The 18,823-nt window shown below is 38.1% G+C and overlaps 2 protein-coding genes across 6 annotated transcripts in view; both read right to left on the minus strand.

Annotated features, from left to right (window-relative positions):
- atp13a3 (ATPase 13A3) overlaps positions 1-7,587 on the minus strand; it is a 28,563-nt gene extending 20,976 nt beyond the window's left edge. Inside the window, exon 1 of one of the 3 annotated variants that reach the window (XM_079483893.1) lies at positions 7,355-7,587. The gene's annotated coding sequence lies outside the window, so the exon portion shown is untranslated. Of the gene's footprint in view, positions 1-2,326; positions 2,464-7,354 lie in introns of those variants that run through there. The other 2 variants (XM_079483891.1, XM_079483892.1) reach the window with 2 other exon arrangements.
- Positions 7,588-11,876: 4,289 nt separating this feature from the next.
- Positions 11,877-18,800, minus strand: tmem44 (transmembrane protein 44). Of its 3 annotated transcripts, none has more exons than XM_079483368.1 (10): positions 18,578-18,799; positions 18,285-18,447; positions 17,959-18,088; positions 17,786-17,876; positions 17,266-17,426; positions 16,564-16,650; positions 16,178-16,348; positions 15,721-15,948; positions 14,724-14,867; positions 11,877-12,168 (listed from the first exon to the last, which is right to left on the minus strand). In XM_079483368.1, the coding sequence occupies exons 1-10, from the start codon at positions 18,609-18,611 to the stop codon at positions 11,965-11,967; spliced, it is 1,413 nt and encodes a 470-aa protein (XP_079339494.1). In that variant the 5' UTR covers positions 18,612-18,799; the 3' UTR covers positions 11,877-11,964. The 3 variants fall into 3 exon arrangements, with proteins under 3 accessions (XP_079339494.1, XP_079339495.1, XP_079339496.1); XM_079483370.1 differs by having other exon boundaries at positions 11,886-12,168; positions 14,701-14,867; positions 18,578-18,603; XM_079483369.1 differs by lacking the exon at positions 16,564-16,650 and having other exon boundaries at positions 18,578-18,800.
- Between the last annotated feature and the right edge of the window lie 23 nt (positions 18,801-18,823).

Genomic DNA, 18,823 nt, shown 5'->3' on the forward strand with positions numbered 1-18,823 from the left:
CAAAACGAAAATTCTTGGATGAAGCCGAACATGTTCCTTTGCCTTTCTTCCATTTATTTAGCCATTTTTTTCACTATTGCATAAACTGAACGGTCAAAATATGCTTTTTATCATTTGACTTGCTTTTCAATAAAATACGATGCAACTTAAAATAAAATTGAGCAAAACAAAGTCAATAAAAAAAAAAACATATCAGTTCACGTCTCTCCTCCAAACTATGCCCACAAAAGATTACTGTTCTCTCAGAAGATGCACTCGTGGCCGGGATCCACCAAACATACTTTGTTTAGTACAGGGAACTGAGTGCACGCAACCACTGTATGATGTCAAAGGATGTTGCGAGTGGCGGGTATATAATGTGAAAATGACTGGACCGCCTCCTCCAGTCTGAAGTAAAGTTACCGACCGGTAAAGATGCTTTCATTCGGAAATTTACTTCCGCGCGGCAGACTACTAGCTGTTTTAAAAATATCGATTAGATTCCCAGCCCTACCAAACATGCCATCTTTGATATTTTCGGCCGAACATGTTCGGTTGCCGAACATTGGATGCATCCCTATACAGGACCTTTATATCGTAAGCGTATTATTTGAAACATCTGACGTGGTATTTGCACAAATACTCAGCGATGTTACCGTGCCATCCTGATTCTCAGGAGTTGGCACTTGACTTCTTGACTTCTTCACTTCATCCGAACAACCTTTCAGGGTGCACTAGACAGGTTATAAAATGCATTAATGTAAGTAACTAAAATGCATTGTGTAAGAGAGACAAACAGCTAGATTTCACCAGGGCTGTTGGGCAAGAGCTCATGGTACATGCGTGGCTTATTCAGCTGTCTTACATCCAGCTGATCGATCGGTGAAGTTTTCTGAGAAGCTCGCTGAGTCAGTACTCTGCAGGTAGCTCCATTTACAGGCAGTTTTGCAAGAAAAACAAGCCATCAGACATCAGTCTTGCTTTCTAGAAGTGAAACCAATGCCTCAAACCCCCTGTGCGGCAAGCCCACACAAAGACAGAATCACAATGCCCAACAACCTAGCAACAGACTGCATAAGAATTTGTGGAAGCAATTGAAGGAAAAGTTAATCTGCTGTCATGTTTTATGTCTAAAGTGCTTTTTTTCATAGCCGGTCAGAACAAGAGGTATTGTTTCACCCTGACTGCGGTGGGTCAAAAGGCACTTCGACCTTAACTCTACTCTCGAACCCTTCCTCTTTAGGACAACATGACTCTGTGGTCATGACCTACACTTTCAGACTCCAGTATAACTTTGTCTGTCCAAGTTCAAGACTATTTCAGACCCAATGACAGGAGGACAATCTAGAACAATGACAGAGCAGATCTACCATATATTTCAACAGATAAGCAGCGAGTTTAATTATTAGATGCCCAGCCGCGTAGTTAACCACCGGGTTAATGTGTCACAATAAAGGCGTTACATTGCGTGATTTACTTCGCCACCATAAAGATAAGACCGAGCAGGACAGAAAAAGATGAAGTTAAACAATAAACAAAGTATTTGAATCTTACATTGTTTCCACGAGAAGACCAAAACCGGCTTTAGAAATCAAACGTTTGTTGATTTTTTTATTTTAAAGGCTGACACTGTTACAGAACAAGCTTAACACTGACGTATCAGTGATTTCATAAGTTCATCACACAACATCCTGAAAAAAAGCAGACTGTGTTGAACCAAGTATGGGTGAAGTTTTGTAAAGTATGAATAAAAACTAAACAATAATGCTCTTCAAATATCTTTTAGTAATATGTTAACAATAAATGTTAGTCTTTTACATCAATATATTTCTTATTATATTTTAGTCTTGTATATAATATAAAAACAATATTTTTACTTAAGTCCTCGTGTACACTTACTGAATCCAAGCACTGAAATGTTTTGCAAAGCGGTGAGAGAATATAAAATGCCACACCAACAGCACAAAGTTCCTTGACACTCAGCTGGATGAACTGCTTACTAATTCACAGACGCATTGAAGATCCAAAAAAGGTGTTCTTTTATTTCCAAGTGATTTAAAGAAAGCACAGAAGGTTCTTATCTGAATACAGCCATAGACCTTGTTGACCAAATAAGAACAAAGAAAAGGGAAAACGGCTTAAATCTCAAAGCCTCTGATCATAGGAAATGTTCTCACAGAACACATGATACTCTTGTTATTCAGTTTAAAGAGTTAAGTAATGGTCAGGTTCCGACTGATCATGGCAGTCTCAAATTATATTAAATCACATGTAAAGAATGTGAACTTTAGTCCATGCAAGAGTAAAAATAATGTTTTTTTTTTAATAGGACAACACCATTGCATACCTGCAAAATCTCCTGCTATAGCAATTGTCCAGTTTGTCAGTTCATGTGTTTTCTTGATAAATCCATCCAGAAAGCTGTGCAAGCAAAACCTTAGATTCTCAAGGACTATTCAAGAAAGATATCAGGATGTCCTTTATCATCCGACCACACTTTACAGCTAAAGAGAAAGGCATCGATCCGTCCGGCAAGTGAGGACGGAATAAAAGATCAGAGATGTGAAAGATTTGGAGGACTCGCCTTCAGGAGAACGGAGGTTTACCGGTCAAGAAAAAAAACCCGGTTCAGAGGGTGGTCTGTGGTGGGCAGAGAGAAAAATGAAGATCAAACAGAAAAGGGGACCCGAGTCAGGCCACATGGTTTTGGATTAACAGCTCTCATTGTCAATGCTGTTAGGGAAGTAAAAACTGTGCGGCTTTGAAAGATTTATATATAACGATTTTATATAATGTTGTTGTTTCAAAGTACTGTTGCCTAGAGTATATTACCCTTCATAAATGTTGTTTCTTTATGATTTTAGGTGTGGTAAACAACCTTTATCAACAAGGAAATACAAGATACAACTACTGTAGATCTAAACTGCATAAGCATTTGATGTCAGAAAAGCAGCTCCAAAGTATATTATTAGTATAATATATGTGACACATAAAAAAATGGTTAATTTTCACTGATTCTTTATGAAGTTTAACATGCTGAAAACGAAAATCATTACTCACCAAAAAATATTTTCACACATTTATACATTCCAGTATTATTACTCCTACGCAGAAATGATAAGACCTAAAAAAACAGTTTAACATAAGGCTACAATAAATAAAATGAGTCATCCAACACTTCACAAGTGTACATCTGATCGTTAATGTCTTTTATGTCTAATGCACGTTTCACACCACACGTGAAGCAGGGCGTAAGCGTAGCAGGAGCAGCACGTAGGGAGAGCATTGTTTTAAATTCATCAATGAGCAAAATATCATCCAGAACTTCATCAAAGTACTTTTTTAGTAGATGAAGTAAATTAAGTAGATTGCATAATTATGATTTGTTATATCCGCCTGTTTCCTGCTCTTTTAGATCCACGTAGTACAAGTTACAAATAAAAAGCCATCGTGCTTTCACCATAGGAGAGTGACCTGATCGCTTTTCACACATACGCAATATAATCATATAACATGATGTCGTTTTACCTGGTTTTTCAGGTTACGATGAGAGTGGGGTTTAGACAGTACACTGACAGCATAATGTGGTCTTTTTCCACTCATTCATATCTAACATAAGCATAAAATTTAAGATACTGTATACTTGTATTATGAGCCATTTAAATGTGCTGTTGTAGTTTTGGCCAAAAAACTCCTGGCAAAAGGGTTTTTGAAAGTCATGGCGACTTTTAAAAACACATTAGACACCACTTACAGGCTTTAAAGGTAATTTTTTTACTTTTTCCTGTCAATTCATGTGGATTTTAATCGTAAAGATTGACACGTGAACATTTGTACAGTTTTTATTTATTTGCAATGAGCAGCTAAATCAAAATCAATGATTTAAGGCCAAAATTTACCAAAGGTAAATATACACTTAAATTTAAACAAAAAGCACCACAAAAAGTCGGGCAAAACATACATTTATGTTAATGCACATATTAAGTAACCTGATGGCAAACAGTTTTCTAAAAGTTAAAAACGAATGCGGTCCTATAATCTTCTTTCAGTGTCAAATTTTTGACTCTTGCCTGTAAATCTGTGGTTTACGATTCACACTTTCATCCCAAATTCGACATTTGTTAGTCTTTCAATCTAAGTCATTCATCACGCCTCCCATTGACAGGGTTTTTTTGGGGTCTTGTTGTAGCTAAAACCGCACATGGACAGCTCGAAAGGTCTCACCCGTTCTGCTGCCTTCGAGGATTCTGAGAATAAACAGTCGGAGAGCTGCTTAAGAGACTTGCACCATGTCATGATATGTCACACCTCGGCTCTGATTCAACACTGGCAGACTTTCTGTCATACGCCGATGTCTTAGAGAGTGTATACCGAAATCATTCCATGAGTAATCTCGGCATCACCTCAAAGTTCTTCGGAACATGACAGTAAAACCGCACAGCGAACTCGCCTATCCAGTTTGTTCATGTCACCAAGATATGAAAGCAAGTGGATGGAGGTTACGTAACAAACCTGACCATCCAGGGGTCAAGGTCAGAAGCTAAAAAGATTCCGTCATTTGCACAGCGGCCCAAACTTTACCATTACATTTTCTACTTTTTGTTGGTCCTTTAGGTACCAGTAAAGCTTAATGCAAAAGATATTTGGATTTTTGGTTATGATCAATGCATCCGTCACAATATAGATAACTTTGTACATTGTGATGCAAAAGATTTTTGTTGGGAAAAAAGCATCACAGTGGACTTGGAAATGCGACAAAGTGCATTTGACTACTTCTGAGATTTGTTTTTAATAGAACTACACACATCGGAAATTACACAACTTCAGTGGGTAGTTTCCTGACACTTTCTTCATTGCTCTCAAATGTCACTTTTAAACTAATTACATCTCTTTTCAAAGGAAGTTCGGTGCTCTTCAGGGTCAGCTGTGGCCTGGTGGTTAGAGCGTTGGACTTGTGATCAGAAGGTCCAATGAATAAATGTAAATGTCTTCAGTAATATTTATGCTCAACCGAGAGGTTATATATAAACGAGCCCTACACTTGACCTCACTGTTCAGACATAGACAAGCCTTTTTCTTTCTTTCCAAGAAAATCATGACTTGTCCTCTATTCCACAATAAAAGAACCTTAGCCCACACTAACCAGCCGAGTCATATTTCTTCCTGACTTCAAACTGTATTTTGCATCCAAAACATTTACATTTTGTCATTTGCTAGACGCTTTTACATTTACATTTAGCCGACACTTTTCCAAAGCGACTAACAAATGACGTAAACAACAGAAGCTATAACAAGAACACAGAGACAAGGAGGTCTCTACATGGTCGTGCGTTTACAATTCTCCTCTGCTCTCCGTATTGAGTTATGCCACGATGCGCGCGTGCACAAACAGACATGTGCTAGCTGGCACATACACAGGTTAGCAGGTAAGGTTCAAACAAATAGAATAAATAATGTTACACGCATACTGATCCGGATCAAAGCAACCTCCTCTGGGTGATTTGAGACGATTTTTTTCTCCAACATCTCTCTGCTGGAAAGTATCTCCATAGATATCTATGAGAATTTCCGCTAAAAGCCATAGTACCGCGGGTCCTAGCTTCTGCCTGACTTTTATCCTTAGAATCCGCAGACCCTTTATTATATTCTAATGCCCAAATGATCTCTTCTCTGCGTCAACATAAGACATGCTGTCTCAGCCGATGACATCTTTTTGTACTGTGGTGGGCACCGTGGTGGTTGGACTGAGAGATTGGGTGCCACTCTCAAACTCTAATGGACGCTTAAAAATCCCACCTAGACCTTTAAGTAAAGACAAATGCAGCAGTAGCCTAATAGAGTAGTTTTAGCTGTCAGTCATTTTACGGTTTGCTATATAGGTTTGTAACAGATTAGAAACCATAACGTCTTGAATCTACATTTACCATTAATGATATTAATAATAATGAATCATCGGCATTTTAAGAGCATTTTATAATGAATAATTTTTAGTTCTAGTATAAATAGCATGGAAAGGAAACTTGTTAGTACTTCTGTTCATGATAAATTCATTTCAGTTGTTACTTTTTGTTGTCAGTAGTTTTTTATATTTAAATAAACCACTAGGACCAGAGCTTACAACACATTGTTATGTTTCATCAGAATATAAAATAAATGGCCGGATCAAATATTAGAAGTTAACTTTTTATGTTTATATTCGACTGTGCTCTATATTTTTTATTTAAAAAAGTACTCCGTCGATAACCCCATGTTAGACAATGGACAGTGTTGATGACTGAAGTTAGTCAATAATTATACAAATAAAGGTTTGGGGACAAAATGTAGAAATATTAATGATGACACAAAAGCCATGGTACCACAACAAGTTAAAGCGATAGTTCACCCAAAAAATGAAAATTCTCTCATAATTTACTCACTTTCAGGATGTACCAAATCTGTTTACATTTCTTTGCCGAACACAAATGATGATATTTAGAATAATGTCAGTACCCAAACAGATCTCATCCCCCATTGACTCCCATAGTATTTATTTTCTCTACTATGGCAGTAAATGGGGTATGAGATCTGTTTGGTTACTGCCATTCTTACAAATAAATGTACACACAGGTTTGGAACAACTATAGAGCGAGTAAATGATGACAATATTTTCATTTGAGGGTGAACTATCCCTTTAAATCCTAGAATGATTGAAGCTAACCTTACACAGAAACATTACTAGAGCAGCTCGAGACAGTCGATGGGTTTGTTTTATTGGTCAACACCATGATCTTAGTTCAGAAATTACACCATAAAGCTCAAAACCAGCTTAAAATAAACGTTCAAGTGCTTAAAATTGAGAGAAAAGTCCCCAAAACAAAAACGCAACCATGATGAACGACAGGTGGATACCAGTCAGTCAGTTGAACCATGACACGTTCACAACAGCACTGTAAATCGAGTTTTATATACCAACTCAAATACAACCAGAGATCAATAACAGAAGAAATGCAAATCAATCTTTACATCGAGCGAAACTACGTCAATTTTACGCCTAAAGAAAACACCATAGCAACGGATATTATTACTAAGTAAATTACATATCAGCACTTCACAAGACTACAGCTTTACTAGCTAACTAAACCATAACATACAGATAACTAAATCAGCCCATTTTCACGTTATCTCTGCGATTATATCCAAATAAAACATATAACGTCTAAAATGGTTGTATAGAAATAAAAACCTTAAAGTGGTCTATGACACACGAGACAAGACTGCTAACGTTACAGGCAGCCATGACTTCATACTGACACATCAATGAAGCGATCCGTGTGTGTGCTTGTGTGTGACACGTGCGAGTGCGTGTGTGTACATATACGACCAAAACCACACTTACCCAGAACCACCGGTACCGAAGATCACCTTCGGGACATGATAGAAGCGTTATAATCGCGGACAAAGAAACGCGGGACTCAACCTCGTATGCTCTGTTGACGGCAGATGAATGTGTGTACCACCAGACTGCCCAGATCTGGCTCAGCATGGGTAGGAAATGACGCACGGGATGTGAGGTCACCGTGGAAACAGCGTTGGGTGCGTGCGCGCGCGCGCTAGAGGCCCTGGTGTAGTGGGGAAGTATGGGTTGTGGAGAGATTTGTGGTGAACAGACTGTGTTGCGACACAGCTATGCATTATGAGTGGGATATTTTGGTTCATTCTTAAGTATAATACAAATACTGTGAGAGAATAAGTCTTTATTATAATCCCTGATGGAAATTCTAATGGATGTAATGGCTAGAATGGATATTGGATTGGGTTAAATGGGCATGAACTTTGCGGGTCTCAATTGATAGGATCTGGCAACAGTATTAAATCCATCTGGAATGGGGTACAAACACATTGACATTTTGTAATGGTTTCAAAATGGTATTTGTAATGAGTCCATTTTGTAGGCTATTGTTTAGTTCAGCAGGGATCAGAGAAGCTTTAATAAAGAATAAAGATTATTTCATAATTGACTTACCCTCGTGTCATTCCAAACCTGTATGACTTTATTTCTAATACACGTCACGACATATTTGGAAGAACTTGTAACCAAACCACTCCCATTGACTTCCAATGTATGGACACAAAACCACTAAGAATGACCCACTGAGAGCATGCTACGCAAGTCCTAGTCCTGACCAGACTGGACTATTGGAATGCGTTACTGGCTGGACTCCCAGCTTGCACAACCAAACCTCTATGGATGATCCAGAACGCAGCAGCAAGAGTGGTCTTCAATGAACCGGAGAGACCACTGGTTCGGCACCACCATATCTTCACTCGCTGATACAGACATGCAGTATGCACCCGCCAGATCCCTGCTCTCTGCAAACGAACCACGTCTTGGGGTGCCATCCCAAAAAGGGAAAAATTCTGGGTCTCTTGCACATTTGTGGAATGATCTGCCCGCCGCTGGACAGCAGAATCTGTAGCCATCTTTCAAAAACGACTGAAACACATCTCTTCCGTCAACACCTGACCGATTAGTAATGACTTCTATTTCTTTTCTACACTTTCTATCTAAAAGAAAACGAAGCGTTGTATACTGTGCTGGGCTATATTTCACTGCACGTATGCATTTAATTGTCCTCATGCTGTTCCAGTTGCTTCCATTTACCTCATTTGTAAGTCAGTTTGGATAAAGCATCTGCTAAATGACTACATGCTAATGTAAATCTTTTGTGTACCACAGATAAAAGTCAAATAGGTTTAGAAGGACATGAGGGAGAATAAATGACAGATTTTTTATTTTTGGGTGAATCATCTCTTTAAGTGTTTTGTGCTGTTGTTCTTGAAATTGCACATTACATAACCAACATTTGTAAGTCGCTTTGGATAAAAGTGCCTGCTAAATGACTACGTGTAAATGTAAATCTTTAGTGATTCCACAGATAAAAGTCACCGAAACAACGGGTGACAGAACATGGAAGAATCAAACGCAAGGGGCATACGTAGATAGAAATACCTTATTCTATGATAATAAAAACATACCGCGTGTTTATTGTGTAAGCTCTATATACACCACTGAAGACATTGCTATGTATATTATATTGAATTTATATCAATAGATCATCCCAAATATGACACACTGGACCTTTAAATGTTTTGAAGATTTTCAAGCATTATTTCAAAGTCCTCTAGAAAAAATAAACATTCGCCATGTAGGTGAGCCTAAGATAAAGCATTATCTTATCATACTCAACATAACATCATAAACCATTAAATGGCGATAAATCTTTATGGTATAAAGATCGAGAATGTAGAAAGACGAATTACCAAATTACCTTACCACATACATGTGCATGTGAGAAGGACAACTGCCGAGTAGATTATAACTATAAAGAGAAATATACTTTTATTGAGTTTTATACTGAGCATTATGTAATGAGTTATCCAGCCATTTGTCCTTCTGTTGTATTGTTTGTTCAAAGGTCATCAGTCAAACCATTCTAGACATTCTTAAAGTCAAGATGGGTAATCAGTAACTGCTTGTCTGTTTCAGATCTTATTATAAGTAACTGGATGTGCAAGTTAAAATGTGAGAAAAGAAAATAGAAATAGATGAATGTGTCTAACCATGTGGAATGTGGACGTCATCATCAAAAGGGCCAAACTTACTCCCACGTTGATCCCTTGCAGCAAGTTCAAAGTGATGTACAATCCCAAAGAAAAACAAGAATCCTCACACAACTGCCGCTTCAGATGTTTTAATCCATGCTTGAAGTCAAATGTGCAAATCTATTTAAACAAACTGGACAGTTTGCTTTCATTTCACCATGTTCAAGGGGGCGAAGGATTAGGTGCAAACTCAGGCCCCATATAGGATGGCTGCCTGGTAATGCCCAGCCAAGTTCAGTGATGTCAGAGACACCAGCATCCTGGCTTGTTACGTCAATAACCGCACTGTGAAATGATGGCTCAGCGTAGTCCAAAGAGCAGATTTAACCAGGTCCGAGGGCCCAGAAACCAGTGAAGAACAGAGAAAGCATAGATTGTGCGGGAGGATTAAGGTTGGCATGGTCATTTTCCAATCGTATTCTTCATCCCACTAATCAAACTTTACTACAATAAATACATTTATTCAGTTATGTTCAAAATAATAGCAGTCCAACATCACCAACCAGATCAGTCACTGGAAAAATACCATTTGAATGGATCGAAGAATAGCCAAAATGGCAAAGACTCAGCTCCAGGGTGATCAAAGAAAGTCTGATGTTACCTGTGAGTACTGTAACAATTAGAAGATGCCTATGTGAAGCCAAACTATCTGCAAGAAGCGCCCGCAAATGTGTTGAAGAGGTTACAATTTGGAAAAAGATTGCTCATTTTGGGTCTAGGGGTCGCAGACACCAAATTTAAGCCACAGTACACTGTAAAGACAGTGAAGCATGGTGGCGCAAGTATCATGATATGGGTATGTTTCTCATAGTATGGTGTTGGGCCTTTTTATCAGATTCCGGGATCATGGATCAGTTTGAGTTCATTAAAAAACTTTAAGAGGTCATGTTGCCTTATTCCGAAGAGGAAATGCCCTTGAAATGGGCATTTCAACCAGACAACGACCCCAAACACACCAGTTAGCAAGCAGCATCTTGGTTCCAGACCTTAATCCAATGGTTCCAGCAGCATCTTGGTTCCAGACCTTAATCCAATAGAAAACATGTGGGGTGACATAAAAAAATGCAGTGGAATCGAGGTCTGTAATGCAACGGTCCTGGGCTGAAATACCTGTTCACGGGTTCCAGAAGTCAGTCGACTCCATGCAAAACAGATGTGAAGCAGTTCTCAGAAACGGTGGCTATACAACTAATTATTAGCGCAGTGTTTCAAAAGAACGCTAAATCTTCAAGTATTTTTCATTTATACAATAAATGCTTGACTTTGCAAAGACAAATTCAGACACTGCTATTTTTGAAACATTTATTTTTCTTCACTTTTTGTAGAGTAATTCAAAAGTTATTATAAGGATTATGAGCTTTAGTCACTTTTTTTAACACTGCTATTATTTTGAACACAACTGTACATACAGGAAGATCTTTTGTCATTGTTAAATTATTAGAACGTTAACCTGTAACCGTCAAGTTGAAACTATTCACTCAGTATTAGCACCCATTGTATTTTTGCTACTGTATGACATATCGCTTTATTGCTCCCTGAACTCTCTGTAAGTTGCTTTGAATAAAAGTGTCTGCTAAATGACAAAATGTAAATGTAATGTACAATAGGTTATGGATTAATCAGCTGCATTAGTAGTCTTTCTGGTTGAAATAATCTAATCGACACATTGTCTCGCTGTCAAACTTTAAGGAAGTCTCCGGAATACAAATCAGTTAAACAAGACGGACCGAGACACAAAAAGCCGGGGAGGCGAACAACGGCAGGCCAGGTCTGGAGACCCCCAAGCCCCTTCTACAGTCTGTGGCTTATCTCGCGCTTCTGGGCCTTTTTCCAGTCCAGCTCAAATAAACTGGATGTGACCATAAAAATAAAGGAAATGACCCCGTGATCTGGCAAGCCTGCGAAAGGGTGATATTGTTTTTATTAGGGCAGTCGATGTGACACCTCCCTTCATTTGTCAATGTTGTGTATCTTCCATGAAAACGACAGGCCTGATAAGCGTTTCAAAGTCATCCTATTAATCAGCGATGTGCATCTCGAGAGGGAAGGGAACGACAATGGAAAAAGTGCACTGTGTGAATGACAAGGAAGTGCTCCAGTAGCCCCGAGGGAAGGATACATCAGATCAGCCTTCTTAAGTTGGTAACAATAGTCAGACTTGCTGTGAGGTTTGAAAAATGCTGCACCTTTTCTCCTTTGCTTTGTTAGCGAACGTCTTTCCTTGAATTTTCCAAATGCAAAACATGCCCTCAATAAACGTTTATATAACGTAATTTTCTTTATTAAACTTCACATCAAATCGAATAGAAAAACAGTTGTTACACAATTACTGTAGACACTGGACTAAGATTTGTCTGTTTTTCTGGATCCCAACTTCTCAGTCAACTGTACACGATTGCAGAAGCAGATGTGAGAGCTGGGACTGCTGGTTGACTTTGTACCTGGACTCACTTGCCACTCCTGGAGCGGGAACGCCTCGATCTTTTGTAGATCTTCAGGTGCTTCTTCTACGGGGATCCACTGGGTCTTTGTTTCTTCAAAGTCCCACTGCATGATGAGACAGACATAAATGTGTGTGTTAAAACAGGTTTAAGAGAATTGTCATGTACCACACAACTTAAAGGGTCCGTTCATCCCACCATAATTTTTTTGTCATTTGCTCACCCTCGAATTGTTCCAAATCTGTATACATTTATTTGTTCTGATGAACACAGAGGAAGATATTTGGAAGAATGCTTGGTTCTTGGCCACCATTGACTACCATAGCAGGAATAATGACAATGGTAGTCAAAAGTGTCTCAGAACTGTTTGCTTTCCTACATTCTTCAAAATATCTTATTTTTTGTTCAACAGAACAAAAAAATGTCCTACTATGATAATAAGTGGTGGCCTTTAATACAAATGGTACAAAATCGGAAAACATTTAACTAAAGGATTCCCCATCAAATCAAAAAAGTAAGTAAACGTAAACGCTTTGAGTTGCAAAGTAGCTCCTTAACATCATTCATGTTTATATATATTCAAATATGGCATGATGATACATTGCATCGAGTGCGACACATCTTCCCACGTCATATTTGAATATACTGTAGGGACAAATGAGTCTGTTCATAAAGCAAACTGGGTTTTATTTGACCTTTTTCTACTCTTTTATTTCCTTATACTACTTGAAACTTAACAACATCTGGCCAACAACAACTTTACAACTTAAGAAAACATTGTAAACCTTCAGACATGCCCCACAGCAAAAGGGATAAAGTTTATACAGTAATGGTTCACACACACTCTCCCATCTACACTTAATAAAACAGGTAGAGCCACAGATTACACCCACCGATGACATCATCTTTTCAACCAATGGCTGTAAAAAGGTGTTAACGTCCCAAATAGCAATTTTTTTCTTTAAATGTGATTGAAGTATAGGCTATATGTTCATGTTATTCATGAAATCCTCTCAGACCGCTACACGTTCTCCAAATGCATTATCTGGCCAACAGACCCGCTCCTAAAATAGCATAGGACCAAATCTCATGTAGACTGAACAAGCATTTTGTACCACTTCCGATGCAGAAAGGTCCTGCCCTGATCTTTAACAGCAGAACAATCAAGCAACCTGAATTTCTGGAAAACCAAACCCACTTTCTTTATCACAATTGCTAACAGTAAGTGACACAATAGATTGGAATTGCAAGCATCTCGCATGTTGATTTGTTGTGCTGTCGATGAACTAATCTGCCCATAAGCTGTGTTTTCTTTCAACAACAAATAAGCAATGTATGAGTTTTGTATATTATTCACCATTATAATCAATTGGTATCTGTGGGTGTGAACATTAACCAAGATACAAACTAGCATAGGAATTTCCTAAAATATGATTAAAGCTGAACACAACGAAAACTAAAGTAGTTTGACAACTTTACAAAGCTTTCATATACAATATTTTTTGAAGATAATGTGAGTAAAGTGCTAATGCAAAGCTTGCCACTACACTAGTGGGTTTTTATGGGTGGTTACCAAAGTGTTGCTTAGGTGTTTATATGTGTTGCTATCCAGCAGCTGTGATGTTCAAATCTCTTACGTATTCTGGTCTATTAATATGATTTGGGTCCCCTAACTGTGGAGATCCTAATACAATGTGTAAAGAATGTGTTGTTATACTTAATTTGCAATTAGATGTTTTCACTGTATGCTGTTCTATGGCAGATGTCATGGTTTTGAACTCTAGTCTGTACTTTATCACACGCAGAGTTTGAGGAGGTTCACATGCTTAGCGCTTTCCTGTTTAGGGAATAAAACAAAGTTCAATTGTTTTCGTACAGGGCGATTTGCCTTTGTTTCAGATTAAATGACATCCTTAATCATTTGGCATTCCAAAAAGCCACTTGGAGAGCTATGTTGCATCACTATTGTCAGCAGTTATGTTGTGATGATTTATGTAACATATTAAGATGTTATACAATTTCCTTGTGGATTCTAAGTTTTCAAAGAGTGACTGTATTAGGTACTGTATTAAGAAAAAAACTAAGATTTCAGATGTTTTTTAAACACTGTGCGCTTTAAGTCATTTTCCTAACAACACTGACACCTAACAACACAAACCAGTACTGCAGCCTTCAAACTACATTTTATGTACAACGGTTCTCAAGACACAGGATGAGTTTGGGTCAGTTTTCTTAATTCATATTTGTAGGTTTGCATTGGTTCAGGTTCGTTATTGTAAAAGTGTGCAGGAAATAAATCCAGACTCTTTACTAGAAGTTATGTAGTCTTTTTCGGAGTAATGTAAGCTTATTCTCTGACAATCAAATGACCATGCAGGTGCCCTACTGGTTACAAATTTACAGTAGTTCACCCAAAATGAAATCATTCGCCTTAATGTCATTCAAAACCTGAATATGACTCTTTATTCTGTGGAACACAAAAGAAAATATTTTGTTGTCTCAGTGGTTTTGTGTCCATATAATGGAAGTCAATGGGGGCCAATGTAACATTTTTTTTAAATATCTTTTGTATTCACGCAGTCATACAGGTTTTGAATGAGGGTGAGTAAATGAATTTTCATTTTTGAGTCAACTACACCTTTAAGATTCAGTACAGCTAACCTCGAGTTCAGAGCTGAGGGACGACGAATCAGTAGAAGTGCCCGAAGAACAAGGTTCATCCACCCGTACCACCCTTACAGTTCTTTTGAGAGGAAGCGCATCGGAAGAGCCATTACGGGAGATTGTCACCTCCTTTAAACAGACCTGAAAGATACCAACCATATAGTCCTCGGTATACAGTGCCTTAAATTAACATTCAATTATTCATTAAAGCGATACTTTACTAGCAGATCAAAATCTCCCCATGTTTCACTCATCCTCAAGGCTCCATGGTCTCAACAAAGGTCTGCAGAAGCGAATCAATCCATTTGTTTAAGAGAAATATCCATATTGACAGCGCTATTAACGTTGATGTCATCTCTCGAATGCGCGTGAAACAGAGGCTTGTCTTTTAAACAGATAACGCAGTCGTGTCATAAGTTCCGGTGACAAACGCTGCATTTTTCATTTTGTTCCAATAGGAACTAGAGTCTACTCTGGCGGGAGCTTTCGTCACCGTCATTTGCCGGAAAAACAAGCCTCTGGTTCACGCGCATTCGAAAGATTTCCGAAGCTAGTCGCGCATCGATGAGCTTCAGAAGACCACGGAGCCGTGTCGAGCAGTTCTTTGATGGATGGAGGCACTTTTTGGAGCTTCAAAAAGTCAACAACAATTCACTCCCATTCAACCGCTTGTAAAATGATACTTGGTATAATAACTCCAACTGCATTATTCTTCAAGAAAATCATATTCTGTTAGGATGCCTTGAGGGCGAGTAAAACATGGGGACATTTTTATTTGCTAGTTGAGTATCCCTTTAACAGTACTGACTATTACACAGTAAAATATGCATGGTGTATATCAAGACATTAATGTTTGGACAATAAAGCCGACTTTGACATTATATTATTGAAGGTAAAAAGACACTTTTCATCAATTGATTAACAACAAAGATTATGTTGACAAAAGTACTACACACATTATTACATTTCTATGGAAAAAAAAAAACACACAAACGTTTCTCATTGGCTGTATGTTGACATCCATGTAGAGCCCCATGTCAGTGCCCTTAGGAGATCTGCATCTGTTCGAGGGAACGGAGTGCTTCTTTCTGTGGTAATTAATGTTTTTGTTGCGATGCTTATTTACGGCAGAAGTATCTCCTAGTAAAGACTCTGTATCCGAGTCTAAAGACCGAACAGAAGGACGTTTATGTTTGGATCTGTAACAGGCGAGGGCCACAATCTAAGCAATCCAAGTCAAAGAATCTCAAGACATTTTATCATTCACCAGACTGTTTAGAAAATGAATAGTACACTTCTTCTCAACAAGCCACATGATTTGAGGTTTCATTCGCGTCTGTAACACTAATAATGTTAAATGAGTTATGCACCAGTTAAGCGCTAAAGAGTTATGTGGTAAACCACATATCCTTTTTTCACCACTTTCACCCACAGCCTGTGTAAAAGGATACAGCTAAATCCATTGAAGCGCAGCAGATAGCTGCGAGTATCCACGGCATTGCTTTGACAACGGTTCTCGGCTGGATGTCATACAGAAGAATAGAAGAAACGTACAGACCTCCAGCCAGAGAACACAGCAGTCTAGAAGACACCTGCAGAGCTGAACTCTGTTCTCCTCTGTTCTGAAAAGCAAAACAACGTCATGAGGACACAAGTATTATGTTTAAATGCATTATATATTGCACAATTTGGTTTGTGAACCTTTACTGCCATCTACCAAATGAGTCTTGTTTACTTTTTCAACATGAAATGATTGCATACCTAGAGTTTGTAATCCCAAACAACAGGTGAGATTTTAAAAGGTACATTTAGACACGTGTGCAAAACTTTGACTCACAGCTTTAAAAAAGAAGGGAAACTTAGCAGTCCAGCTGATCGCAAAAGACAGAAGCCCCAGAATGTATCCGAGGTTCTCAATATAGTCCTAAAACAAACAAAAGCTAAATCTTCAAAAGCAGACGTTATCTGTACCTAATCCACAGTCTCACCTGACTTTTAAAATAATGTATATTCATTTTACGTATTAGGCATACTTCCTTACAGCCAGGTTTACATATGGAATCAGATATGGTATGTAAATGAAGGCAAGTTTGAGCGCAAGGTTGACACAGTTAAAGAAGGATGAACGTTACATAGGTTTGGACACTTAGCAATGACATTTATATTGAAGGGATATTTATCATACTAACTTTCATGAATAATTTACTCACCTCCAGGTTGTTCCAAATGTGTAAACATTTATTTGTTCTGATGAACACAGAGAAAGATATTTGGAAGAATGCTTATAACCAGACAGATTTGCCCCCCATTGAAGGAAAAAATTACTGCATCATTTTGTGTTCTGTTGAACACAAAACAAGACATTTTAAAGAATGTAGGACAGCAAACAATTCTGGGAAAGAAATGTATACAGATTTGGAACAACTCGAAGGTGAGTAAATAATGAATTGATGATTTTTGGGTGAACTATCCCTTTAAGATGTGAAAGCATTTCTTGGGTTTGTGATTCAGCTCGCACACATACTCATTCCCTGCTTACATCATAAAACAGATTCAGTAGTCTTCTCCTGGTTGTAGATACTCTTATGGGACTCAGATGGACTGCTGAACTCAGGTAAATGCTGCCCCCCACTGCAAACAGTAATGACACAGCAAAGAAATTCTGCCGTCTTCTCTTATACATCATTCTCATGGTCTTTCCTTAAAAGAAAAAAAAACATTACAAATTATTTTTTCAATTACATAATATTATTCTAATTAAAATAACTGTTTTAATGACAACCAATTTAACTGTCAGCTGTTTCCCATTAAACCATTACAAAATTCCTTTATGTAGTGTGGTTTTGGGCCTTTTCTAGTATGATTTAGTCGTACGCTATTGTATACCATCCCACCAAGACCATTACAGTTTCCACTGAAACACACACAATCCAATTATACCCATAAAACTTTCTGTGGCAGTTTCTATTCATTTAGCGGGGTAATCGTTCAAAAAAGAAAATGGTGAAGTGGAGTATCATGCACATGAGATAAACATCAACGTAGCAGTAAACCTGTACCTGTTTTTGAGTAATACCATAAATAAATGGAGCACAATATTGACAAGATATGAACAATGTCCAATACTGCCACATATGAAGCCATGGAAATCTGCATGAGATTCAGAGAAAGAGATTCACATGTTAGAGCGTGTAACATCGACACTTCTAGCCTGAGATCAAACCTTTCTCACCAGAAATGCAAACTGGTTGGAGAGCAAAGCTCCCACTGCGCTGCACAAGTTCCCAACGAAACAATACAAGGCACAGGCGGCCTCATCGCTCCAATGCCTGCATCTCCATCTGCATCTGTGATAAACAAGACTGAGACAGACAGATGTATGTTTGTCCACATGATGTACAAACTTACCATTAAAACTATAAACAAATTCCATGCAGTGCGTTTTGGATCTTCCATTATTATGAATGTTGGTTTTATTAAAGAGACCAGATGGGCAAACAAAAATTCCCATAACAATGACCATTACTTTTCATTGTTTTTCATCAGTATCGCACTCACAGTGAACATGAAACCAGCAATATCAAAGCAGACAGGAGGTAAAAAGCAGCCGAGATGCAGATGTGTCCTTCGTTTGTCGAAAAGCAGCCTGTAGCAAACTCTGGGATCCATCGGTAGACAAAGTCAAGGACTGTCATCTTACCCATAACATGTAGGTATTTTGCTGTCACACAAAATATAAAATGAAAACGCTTCTGTTTCTGATTTCTATTTGTAGTCGCTGGTTGTGACTGAATGTTGCATATGTTTGGCAACAGCTCGTCAGACACTTGTATCAGTTTGGCAACACTCACCTGCTGTACACCTGGACCTGTTCTTACGACGCATTACTTTTGCTCATAAATATTAATTACGTATAGTGACGCAAAACAAATAGATTGGCTGGAAGGCAGACGTTATGTTAATAACGTTATCCGAATAAAAGCGTATTTCTTTTTTTTACATCTAATTGGAAGTGAATTTAATATACAGACTAAAAAATGATTAAACGGTGTTCATTTCAAATTGAAATATTCTGAAATGTAGGCATTTCTTGCTCA

The sequence above is a fragment of the Barbatula barbatula genome (genome assembly GCF_947034865.1).
Source record: "Barbatula barbatula genome assembly, chromosome: 20".
NCBI lineage: Eukaryota > Metazoa > Chordata > Actinopteri > Cypriniformes > Nemacheilidae > Barbatula > Barbatula barbatula.